At 32.4% G+C, this 12,982-nt stretch overlaps 1 protein-coding gene across 2 annotated transcripts in view; it reads left to right on the forward strand.

Annotated features, from left to right (window-relative positions):
• Window positions 1–12,982, forward strand: part of LOC115889552 (growth factor receptor-bound protein 14-like) — a 637,553-nt gene that overhangs the window by 96,534 nt on the left and 528,037 nt on the right. For both annotated transcript variants that reach the window (XM_030909589.1, XM_030909590.1), the window contains one exon: window positions 2,822–3,061. In XM_030909589.1, coding sequence (XP_030765449.1) covers window positions 2,822–3,061 — 240 coding nt within the window. The remainder of the gene's footprint in view (window positions 1–2,821; window positions 3,062–12,982) is intronic.

Genomic DNA, 12,982 nt, shown 5'->3' on the forward strand with positions numbered 1-12,982 from the left:
AAATAATTATTTTCAGCCTTTTATTAAAAAAATTATTAAAAATAGTAGAAATGTCCTAAAATCAAAACTATATCGGGTATTTACTGTAATTGGTCTGTGCTTACTTTAACACAAATATCGTAATCTTAAACCATACAGGGTATCCAAAATTCTATACCAAACTTTTTAAAATATAAAATAGGTTTTCTTCGTTTTTTTAATGGAAAATCCTGTATATTATTTCTTTGTTAGATGGGGAATTAAAAAACAAACATTTTTTGTATCTAAAGTATTTCAATATTTTTAGCGGTTTCGCAAATATTCGCGGTTTTATTACATATGGCTCTTTCAACGGTAAAATGGCATCATTGGGTGGCTTTGATAAAACATTACTGTTAAACATGCCATATGAAATGTAAAACCGTGAATATCTGAGAAAGCGTTAAATTTTTTGAAACACTTTAAATAGAAAAACTGTTCATTTTTTAATTCTCTATTTAGCAAATACAGTAGAACCTCGATTATCCGGGCCAGCCGGGACCAAGCCTTCGCCGGATAATCGAAAACACGGATAATTCAAAGACCTTGTTTTTATTTTTTTTAAATCTTTTTCGACAAAGAGTACATGTGTAAAACGAAAAGAAACGCGATCCAACATATGTACATGTAACAAAAAATAAAAGTTTTATTATTTCTACATAATATGCAATGTATACCTATACATTAGAAACGTACATTAAACAATAAATTATATATATTATTATGTATTATGTAGTACGAGTACATAATATATATACATAAATGTATGTGAAAAAATCTCTTAAAAAATCACAAATTTTTGTTTGTTTTAGGGCTTCGTAACTTCTACATTTTATAATTTCCTTCGTTTTTCCAAGCTGAAGCACATGAATGTTATCAGTTCCATGCTGTTCTTCAAAATATCGGATAAGTACATTTACTGCATCCCCTGCTTCTCGATGACTTGTCTCGATGATGCAGTTATTCTCATCATCGTGATCACTACTTTTGGAGAAACTTTCTGCAGAAGTCCTGTTATTTAGATAATCGTCATCCATGATCTGATAATCTGTTTCTTCGTGATCACATGCTATCCAATCCTGTATTTCTTCATGGTCGATTTCTTTCAAACCATTGATTTCCGAGGCTATAGATGCTATGGTTTCGATCGATAGCACCCCTTCCTTTAAGTCATTATCGTCTTCAGTACCGTCTTCATCTGTTGTATCTTCTAGGGTCATTATTGTATAAAATGCTTTTTTTAATTGTAGTTGCTTTAACTTCACTCCAAGCGCGAGCTATAGCATAAATTGCCTCTTTCAAATTAAGACGTTTCCAAAATCCCATACAGTCACATTCTCCCAACAGCTGAAGCATACATACATTTCCTATAAAGCCTTTTCATGGTCTCTATATAATATATAAAGCCTTTTCATGGTCCATCTGCTGGGCAAGAGATGTTACATTCGGAGGAAAATATGCTACGAATATGTTCCCATCTGCTGACTTTAGTTGCTCTACTTCAGGATGCAATGGCGCATTATCCAGTAATAGTACAGCCTTGGGTGGAAGATCATTTTCTTTCAGATAAGCTTTAACTTGGGGTATACATTTTTCGAAAAAACATTTTTTAAAAATTACTCGATCCATCCAAGCTGCCTTTTGATTATAATAATCAACTGGCAGCGTTTTTACATTTTTAAAAGCCTTAGTTTGTCAGCTTTAGCTACAAAGCTCTGTAATTCGTTTTTTTTTTCTCACAATGTCATGAACCGTTTGTTTTTCAATGTTGTATGTTTTATCCAACACAGCAACACCTATGTTATTTTCAAATTGTTTCAAAATTTCCATTTTTTGCTCAATAATTAAAACATTGAGTTTACGCTTTTCATTAGCATCGGTACCCTGCATTTTGTGCGCCTGTTTATGTTTAACTAACCAGCCGGTAGACAGTTAACGAAAATAATAAGAAAATACATAAATGGGGGATTCCCCGAGACGAACGCTTCCACCAGAGCTTCCACTGTGCATTCAGCGTTCATGCGCTAACCTCTGACCATTAAACACGGATAATCTGCGCACGGATGATCAATTTAAAATGCCGCACGGAAAATCCGCCTCCCGGATAAAGCGCGCACGGATAATCGGGGTTCTACTGTAAATAATATATAGGGTGTTCCATTTAAAAAAACTAAGAAAAAATATTTGATAGTTTAGAAAGTTTGGCATAAAATTTTGAACACCCTATAAAGTTTAAGAATACGATATTTGTAGCAAAATAAGTACAGGCCCACTACAGTAAATACGTAATACAGTTTTGATTTCAGGACATTTCGTGTATTTTTAGTAATTTTTTTAAAAAAGGCTGAAATTTTTTTTTATTTATTTATTAATATCTTTGAAACCATCAAAGCATATTTAATAATATCTTAGGATTATATAAAGTGATCAAAAAGACATCCAAAAATACAATGATATACAGGGTGTTCCATTTAAAAAAAATCATCCCGATCCACTCACACTTTTTTGAGCCACCCTGTAGAAGTTAGAATATTTTCCTGAAATACATCCTAATACATACTTTAGGTTTGCACTTAAACAAAATTCCTAACTTTTTTATTATAGGAGCTACAGATGCCCGAGGTACTATTGCCGGACCCTGTATTATTATTTATTTAAAGATTTTCTATGTAGAAAGTCCCTTTAGTAAAAACTCATTAAATAGTGCAAGACTTGGACATCGACTTGGATGAAAGAGTCTTGCATTTACTCATCACTAGTTGTTCCCCAGTTGTATAATTAATTAGTTCCTCTATTTTTTTAGGAAATAGAAATTGATTTGGACGGTGAGATCAATCCAGTCTACTGCTCCACCGTTTATGTTAAACAACACGACGATTATCCAACTATCGACGATATAGAAAAACGTGGAAAAAAAGACCAATCCGAATTCGAAAAGAAATTCTTGCTGGTCAGAAATAGGAACTTATACTTTGTCAATAGTCACAAGAACATGATTAGGCTATATTATGAAGATGATCCCCTTTTCATGGCTGATCGAATGGTAAGTCTGGATTTTTATAAAATACTACTAATTTATAAACTATATCTAGTTTTGAGCGTTGTTGAAATTGTGGCATATTTATCCCTAAAAATGTTGATAGGTAATTCACGAGGGGTAAATACACTGGGGTATTGTAGTGTACAAGGTGTCCCTTCTTCTTCTTCGGGTTCCATCTCATAATGGAGGTTGGAAATCATCATGGCAATTCTAACTTTGTTAACGGCTGCTCTGAATAACTGGTTTGAAGTCATTCCAAACCATTCTCTCAAATTCTTGAGCCATGATGTTCTTCTTCTTCCTTGGCTCCTTCTGCCCTTTATCTTTCCTTCTATTATGTTCTGCAGCAGGGCATATTTAGGTCCTCTCATTTTGTGTCCCATTTTGGTTGAAATCATACGGCATCTCCGTTATTCGTGAAGATAGAAGGGTGCAGTTTGCACAAACCTGTGCTACTTTTTTGTCAAACGGAAGATGCCGTAAACAAAATTTTCATAGTCCTGTTCGTTTCTGAGCTACAGGGTCTTTTTGAAAATTTTGCAATTTGGGACACCCCCTGTATCTCTGTTATTGTTAAAGGTATCGAGAAGGTGAAAACTGTTTATTGTAGAACTTTTTACGTAGAATGCAGTGGCGTAGTCTTTTATTCTACGAAAAGAATATTTTTGAAGATATGAACTATAGTTATGTTTTTTTTAAATAGGACAACCTGTATATTTATAAATTATCTGATCTGGCTTGCCATAAGCTTCTCAAAAATATATATCACTCTACATTTATTTTCATCATTTGCTGCAATATTAAAAAAAATATTAAAAGATCATTTTTATTAGTAGGCCATGATAGATAATAAAAGAAACTAGAGAATTATTAAAAATATACTGCTGTCTGTCTCTTGTTTTACTTTGGGGGCCACTAATAATTCTTTATATATTATATTTATTAAACTTAACTTTTTACCGCTATTTGCAAATCTTGAAAGCTATCGTATCGGAATTTTATTTTTTTTAAAATATTCCTTTAGTTAATTTACGTGAAATATACTTTGAGCAAGATGGGGCTCCCCTTCACAATTTAACTTACAACGAAAATATTAGAATTTTGTTAAATTATTATTTCTGAACTCGAATTGGAACCAATGGACCCATATGATGGTCTCCCTGATTCCCGGATTTGTCCGTTATCGATTTCTGATTTTATGGACTTTTGAAATATGAAATATATCGTGGCAACTAACACAATGTCGAGCACCAGGAAAATGCTTTTATAATACAGGCTTTTAAATATTTGTAAACTCATCCCGTTATAATAATTTTCGTTGAAAAAAAAAAGAAAATTATATTCAAGAGATTCAAAAGAAAAATATATCAATTCCAAATAAATGTTTAATATGTGTACGACTATTTTAGTAAATGCCATTTATTTTGTTATTTATCACGGCCTACTAATAGGAAAATAATATATTTTAAATATTAAAATAATTTCGTCGATTTTAAAATAAACTGTTTCTATCTTTTTTTTTTTGTTAGAATGGGTATAATTAAGAGGTCTACTGATACCGTGTTATTATATTTATTTATTATTATTTTGCTAATATCGTCGGTTTGAAAGAAGATATCAAAATGCGGTTTTCGCTGACTTTTTAAGCTTTTACTACTCTTTACCATCAGCTAAAATTACATATACTATTGCATTTAATTTTTTTTTGAAAAAAACGCACAATGTTTGTTAAGTTGTAAGACAACGCCCCGCCCCCTAGCGTCTACGTTCAAAAGCTTATTGTTATTGTTTTTATGGTGCAATATAGAGTAAGAAACGCTCTTTTAAACGAGCCCTCGCTTGTTGGATTCCGATCATCTAGTCCAGAGTTATTAATATTTAAATAAAAACAGATCTAACCTCTCCCCACCACTTTATTTTGGTAGATAAGGGAAAATGGCTCTAACAAAAAATATTCAAAATTTACTGAAGATTATGAAGCTATTACTTATAGTACACCTTATCTAGGCAAAATTGTGTAAAAACTCCATTTTCTTATTTTTTGTTGGAGTTGCGCCCCCTAGCGGTCGTTCTATAAACTTCAAAATAATTTCCAGCAATTTCCCATAGCTTCTTTAGTTATTAATATTTTTTTCCGCAGCCCCTACGGCTAATACTTTCCGAGATACAGCCGAGAGCTATTCTTAGTGGGACACCCTGTACATTTAATTAACATTAAAATTATTTTATACTAAATTTTGCTAATATTACATAATATATACGAAGTATTCTTCTTAAGCCACAATCACGATAATTACTGTCCTCCATTCACGCAGTTGTGCTGTCCATTCACGCAGTTATGCATTGAGTCATAAAGTTCAGAACTGTTCCGCGCCATATGGAGGCACCATGCTATCGCGCATAGCTCCTTTCAGAACCGTTTTGAGTAGCCCAGGGCGTAAAGCTCTGGAACTTGAAATTTGCGAATGGGGGACAGCAAATGTCTATATCTTCATGGCGGGTTCATTCTTGAAAAAATTTCGCCATTGAAATAGAAATCTAAAAAATAAAGTTTTTTTTTGTAAAATAGCACTGGGTATAATCCAGACGGAAACTAGCTTGTCAATAACTTTTTACTGGTTAAACAAATTTGTCTAACGAAATTTTGTGTTCGGCAAATCGGGGGGTGATAGTACTCCTAAAAATAGTAAAAAAAGTTCCTATAAGTATAGGGCGGAAAATGCATATTAAGGGAGTTAGGGGCACTGAAAGGGTGAATTTAAAAAAACGGTTGTTTTGAAATTGTAGGCTTAAAATACGAGATAAAATTTCGAAAAAAAATGCTCTGCCATAAATTTTGACCCTAAATCAAATGGTGATACTGAAAAATTATTTGGAAAAGCGGAAAGGGTAGTTTCTATTTATGTTTTTTTACACCATTTCAATGACACTATGTATATAGGACTGCTATCTTCATGTTTGTCTTGGCTACTACTTTGGTGAACATATCGTATCTTATATCGTCTAATAAAGTATGTTTTCCGAGGATCACCATAAATGGCTACAAGGTATTTTATCCCTGCAACATCTCGTCAGCACAAGCCTTATTATTTTTGAAGATGAACGCAGCATCCTCTAAGTCTATGTTTTTGTCCAAAGTTTTCACAAACTTAATTTTCCTCTGCTGATACAATTATGACGTGGAATGACATCCACTGAAAGCATGCAAAACAGAATTTTTGATTTTAAACTCCGAGACTTTTTCGAGTATTTGAAGTGTCCGGGAGAGTACAAATAATTTTCTTTCGTACCCTTCCCAGGCTTCATTAGTGCAATCTTTGAGGTGGTAGGTGCTAATGCTGTGAGTAGGACCAACAGATCTGTGTCCTCTCCAACACTTATTACTGATGGATAACAATTGATAAGTCAATTGCAGTCGTAACAATGAGTTATCAGCATCTTCCTCTACTACTTTTACAATAAATCCTTCATTATCTAGCTTTTTATGGACCATGCTAATTAGACGTTTTTTATTACGGTCGTTGGATAAGAAATGCTCTTTTGAAGTGGTAAAACTGGTAAAAATAAATATTTTTAACTATCTATTATATGAACTGAACCGATTATTATAATAACTTAACCTAATATTATACTGAACCGAATTGAACGAATTGATACTCATTCTAGGCAGAATTGTTGGACGACGGAACGCGAAAATTTGTATTTTCTCGGCATGTATTACTTTATTACTTGATGTAAAATTCTAATTTGATGCTCTGTAACTTTTATTGTGTGGTTTATTATTTAGAATAATCGTTTCCTTGTGACGAACGTTTCAATGTCACTTTAATGCGTTTATCAGCAAAATAGGTAAATATAACCATTCTTCATCTTTCGATTTCTGCCATACTACTGATACTGGACCGAATTGAACGAATTGATACTCACTATATACAGAATTTAATGGTCTTCAATTTTATAATACGCAACGTTTCGGAATTATAGGCAAAAATATGAAAAAAGTCCAAGAATTTTACCATCTTTTGGTCCTCCTGAGTCGAGCGGCGCGGCGGTCGAGCAACTGTGCAGAACTAAGGTACTTATCTTTCATGTCAACTGAACAAATCAACACATAATTAGCTTTCCAACACTTTTTTCCAAGTGAACCCTCTAATCTGATTGGCTTATATGTCTAAATTTGCCTTATGCCTATACGATTCTATATTCTTTATTCGCCTTCACTCTAAAAGTACAAACGATCTATTTTCTTGAAGTTAATAAGTTTAACTTACGGCGGAATGAGAAATCCTTTTACAGGTTATTTTAACAAGATGCATTAAAACGATATTCCTTCAAAAACTTTTAAGTAAAGTAACAAAGAACCGGAAACCGTTTAAAGTTTCCTAACAATCTTCGCTAATGGTATACCTTTTACAATACTTTGAAAAGTTTCGTCTTTCAGAGTCGTATAGTGCACTATAATGGTCTGCACTAAATTTGCTACATTTTATACGTTATCCTTGCATTACTGTTATAGTTTGTGGGTTTCTAGAGAATATTAGCAAGAAAAACTAAAACTACTCTACTCTAAAAATATATGGAAAGGACGCAAATAGGACGAAGGTTACAAAATGTGTCCTGAAATATTACGGTTAGAGATAGTATATACGAGACATACTGGTTGAACAAAAATATTGCACTTTTTTAAACGTTTAATCGAAGTTTGGTCATACAAACAATGAAACTTATGTCGCGTTTATTAAAGTTCTATACAGGGTGAATTATTTTCTATGATGGCTCTTTCTACTATGGGCATCTTGGAAACTATTAGAACTTAAGAGTCGGTTAAATGGAGGAAAGAATTGCAGATTTGTGAGGACAAACATATGCGCCTTTCGATTTTTTGAAGAAGTTTATGGCTTACTAATTGATATTTTGAAAAAAAAAACAAATTTTGGCAATTTTAAAAATGCCCTTTTTTAGCAGTGTTAAGGTACGCGCACACTGACCAGAGCCGCAGGCGCCGCATCGACCGAAGAAAAATATTGTTTGTGTTACTTTCAATGAAGGTGCGCACACTAGTCAGAGCCGCATGGCTTCATTTAAAGTAACACAAACAATATTTCTCTTCGGTCGACGCGACGCGGCGCGTGCGGCTCTGGTCAGTGTACGCGTACCTTTACAAGCTATAATATGTACTTTTGAAATATTACTGAGTTATATTGGTTATAGTCAATTCTTATCTTTTTTAAAAAATTTCACTTAGTAAGCCATGGAAACAAGTCACCATTGCTCTCAGCAGTGGCGGTTCGTGACCCGTAGGCCTAGTTAGGCTGACCCGTGGGACTAGTTAGGCGACAAAATTAATTTTAGTTTTGTCTATTTATCCCCCCCCCCCATCTCAGAGATGTTAAACTGTCACATCCTGAGACATCCTGTACAGGGTGGCGCCTCCCATACGCCGCGGAAGCTCCAAGGAGAACGGTAGTTTATATCGAAATTAAATTTTGGCAGCATATGTAGGTTAACTGAAAGGATTTTATAAAAATATGTAGAATTATACAGGGTGTTCCCAAAAAAAGTTACACATCAAAGTTGTGTTTTTTCTTATAGAACACCCTATATATTAATTGATTTTCGGATTCTAGGAAAAAAATAAAGGTGAGTTTTATAAAAGAAGCATATACCCAAAATCTAAGGATTTTGACATATTTCACATTTTTGAAAATGAAGACTAAATTTTAAATTTCGATAACGCAGCTACCTAAATTTTAGTTGATCTTGTATAGCCTGATATTTGATTACAGTAAGCATTGTATGTTAAACCAAAATGAAATTTGATCCGAAAAGTTATACAGGGTGAGACAAAATTAATATGGAGCATTAGTCACTTTTAAAAGCAAGTTACTTCTTTATTTTAAATGGAACACCCAGTATATTTTTCCGATGTTCAACGGGGAGTTTTTATATCTTCAAAATATTGTTAAGGTTGCCTACCCCTCAGACAAAGATTTTCCTAGATATTTAAATTTTTATGATTTTGCGTCAGTAGATCTTTTTTATTTGAAAAAATCTAGGGGGGGAGTTAACTAAATGCTCAAAACGCTTCCTTTCCTGTTATCTGCATAAAATGAGTGTGTTTTCAAAAGGATATTTTCACTTTAAAAGGCATAATATGTTCTTCGAAAAGCAGCTACAATCATTTCTCTCATGTTGTCGACAATAGTTGGTCGAGTTTTGTAAACACTGTCTTTTATCCCCATAAAAGAAACCTATACTAGATAAAATCAGGAGCATTTAAGTATTCTATTAATTGGTGAATGCACACTGCATTCACCAACTAATGCATTCATGAACTAATAGAATCATATCAATTCTCTCGGATGTAGGATAAGTTTGCATTTTCGGCAAATTTCTGAGAATTTTTTTTTGTTTTAACTGACACAAAATGATAACTAGTTGTTAAAGTTGGACTAATTAGACAGCTATGTTGAAGTAACGTCAAACATACCACAGCCACCTAGATTTTATCAAATAATAAAGATCTACTCAGATGAGATCATGTAAATGAAAATATCTATGAAAATCTTTGTTTGAGGGGTAAGCAACCTTAACAGTATTTTGAAGAGACATGAATTCTCCATTGAATATCGGAATAATATACTGGGTGTTCCATTTAAAATAAAAGAGTAGCATGCTTTTAAAGGTGACCAATGTTCAATATTAATTTTGTCTCACCCTGTGTAACTTTTTGGATCAAGTTTTAATTTCATTTAAAGTACAATAGTTAATTTAACCACAATTTAACTACATATTAGGCAATACCGAGTAAATTCCACTTAGATAGATTTAATAATTATTGTAATTTAAAAATTGTTCTTTATTTCTAGAAAATGTTAAGTCTGACAAAAATCTTACATTTTAGTCATATACTTCTCTTATAAAACTCACCTTTATTTTTCCCCCAGGATCCGAAAATCAATTAATATATAGGGTGTTCCATTACAAAAAACAAAACTTTGATATGTAACTTTTTTGGGGACACCCTGTAGAACTCTCTATATTTTTAAAAAGTGAATTTCTGAATTAATCTACATATGCTCACAAAATTTAATTTCAATACAAACTGTCGTTCTCCTTGGAGCCTCCGCGGCGTATGAGAGGCGCCACCCTGTATAAACTGCAAATAATGCCTTTCACTGCAACTTCAACATTCCAAAATTAACAATATAATAATATTTTTGTACAGGATGCAACCAGTAAACTAAAATTTGTTTTCCAGTATTGCCCACGTCTTGATTTATTTTCATTTGTTCCAAAATGAGAAACTGCTCTGTCTCGTCCAACAAGAATACTTTTAGTGAATAATTTTTGATCCAACTTATTTCGTCCGCTTATAACACGATTTATTAAATGCATCCTCGCAATAAGCGACTCATAATACACACACTAAGTATACCCTAATATATCATAAGCGTTTTCCAATTCATTTTTTAGAAAATTTCGATTTATCAGCTTTATCAGCAAAAGTATTGGGCGCCTTTTCCAGCGCAGTAGCCAATATCCTCAAAATTAATTTCCGTATCGATTTTATCGTTGAGAATTTCGGGTCAATTGCCGTGAACTAGTGTGTTCCCATAGATTAAATATCGCTATCTACATAATCAAATGAGGATTTGATTACTTTCCTACCGGTTGGAAAATAGATGGAGCAATTAATACAATTTTGAATAGCTCATAAATATCAATGTAATAATGTTAGATAGTGACCCGAATTAATGTTTAATTAACAGTACTATGTCTGTGGTTGATACTTTGTAAAACAGCAATGTTTTAAGTTTAATGAGAGTAGTTTTATCTCTACATATGTTAGGCCTTTTTCGAGAGTTTCCTAAAACTATTTTAAAACTAACCGTCTAATATATATATATATATATATATATATATATAATCTGTATAACGAAATATACAGGGTCGCTGATCCCTAACTTAATCTAATCGATTATTAAGTAAAATATACAAGGTACCGCAAAAAGTTAAATACAAAAAAAGTATATGGATTTTAAATGTATTGGCGAGTAATAAGTTTATGTATACATGGTCGGTCATAAGTCGTGGCACATCAAATTTTATTTTTTTAAATAAAACCCCCCTGTATATTATTGCATATTTCATTTCTAAGCAAAATTCGAAATACACATTCAAACCAATCGTTTCCGAGTTATTGACTTTTAAAAATATCACTTAAACAATTCGATTTAATTAATTTCAGTGTATTCAGTTTCATTTAATGATGCCATTCTGCCGAAACCGTGATACTGTTGTAACGGGTTTCTAAATGCCTATTAGCTAAAAGTAAATTTAAGTATAGAGTGTCGGTCATAATGACTTATGGCACATCAAACTTTATTTTTTTAAATGAAACCCCCTGTATATTATTGCATATTTCAATTCTTCCTTCAATTTTAAGCCGTAATCGTAATACATAATGTACATAAATTGAAGAATTAAAATGTTAAACGAAAATTTTGTAATTTCCAGACTTGATATAATCTCATTTTATAAATCTACTAGCTTGTACCAGCGAGTTCGTTCGCGTCGAATTAATCATTTGTAATGGTGATGATAAAGCAAAGCAAGAATTTCCATTAACATACAAACTGGATAAAATTTTCTCACATTTATGTCAGCATGAGATAGAACAATATGGCGATATTATTATATAACTTGGTAATATTTGAGGGGTTTAATTTCATCTCGTTGGAATTTGACTTTCGAAAAATTTGTTTGCCAAAAATAAGCTTTTTATGTCAAGCAGTTTAAGCAGAATCGTGGTTAAGAAATTACCCAACTTTTTGGAACACCCTGTATAATTTTTTAAAAAATTTCAAAATATCTAAAAAAAACAAATAAATTATGCTTGTCCAAGCGTTTTTCCGAAAGACTAACCGTTTTTTAAATAACAAATATTGTAATATTTGAGGGGCGTTTTCACCCACTTAGAATTTGAGATTCGAGAAACCCCTCCTTATCGAACCTCTACACCCCACAGTCAATCCGTTTGCCAAAAATCAGCTTTAAACGTCAATCATTTTAAACAGAATCGTGATTACTCAATGGTCATATTTTATGAAAACCATGTATAAATTTATAAAAAAAACTTAAATATGTAAAACAACAAAATAAAATATACGTGTTTAAGAGTTTTTCCGAAAAACTCACCGGTTTTTAAATAAAAAAATATTTTAATATTTGAGGGATAGTTTCACCCCCTTAGAATTCGAGTTTCGAAAAATCCCTTCTTATCGAACCTCTACACCCTAAAGTCAATCTGTTTTCCAAAAATCAGCTATTTACGTCAAGCGCTTTAGGCAGGATCGTGATTAATCAATGACCAGATTTTTCGAAACACCCTGTATACATTTTTAAAAAATCTTAAAATATGTAAAAAAACAAAATAAAATATGCGTGTTTAAGCGTTTTTTCGGAAACTTGACCGTTTTTTAAATCAAAAATATTGTAATATTTGAGGGGTGGTTTCACCCTCTTGGAACTGGAATTTCGAAAAATCCCTTCTTATCGAACCTCTACACCCTAGAATCAACCTGTATGCCAAAATTGAGCTTCTTACGTTGAGTGGTTTGAGCAGGATCGTGATTAATCAGTATGTCAGTCACTTAAGGATTTTATATATTAGTATAGATAAATGCTAACTTGAATATTAATTTTAAAAAACTTAACGTTAACTTTGAAAATTATAATGTCAAATATTATTAATTATCACAGTTTCCGCAGAATGACATCGGTAAATGAAACCGAACACATTGAAATTAATTAAATCGAATTGTTTAAGTGATATTTTCAAAAGTAAATAACTCGGAAACGGTTGGTTAGGAGTACATTGTGTGTATTTGGAATTTTGCTTAGAATTAAAGGAAGAATTGA

Source organism: Sitophilus oryzae, unplaced genomic scaffold, assembly GCF_002938485.1.
Source record: "Sitophilus oryzae breed Bouriz unplaced genomic scaffold, Soryzae_2.0 scaffold_815_pilon_pilon, whole genome shotgun sequence".
Classification (NCBI taxonomy): Eukaryota; Metazoa; Arthropoda; class Insecta; order Coleoptera; family Curculionidae; genus Sitophilus; species Sitophilus oryzae.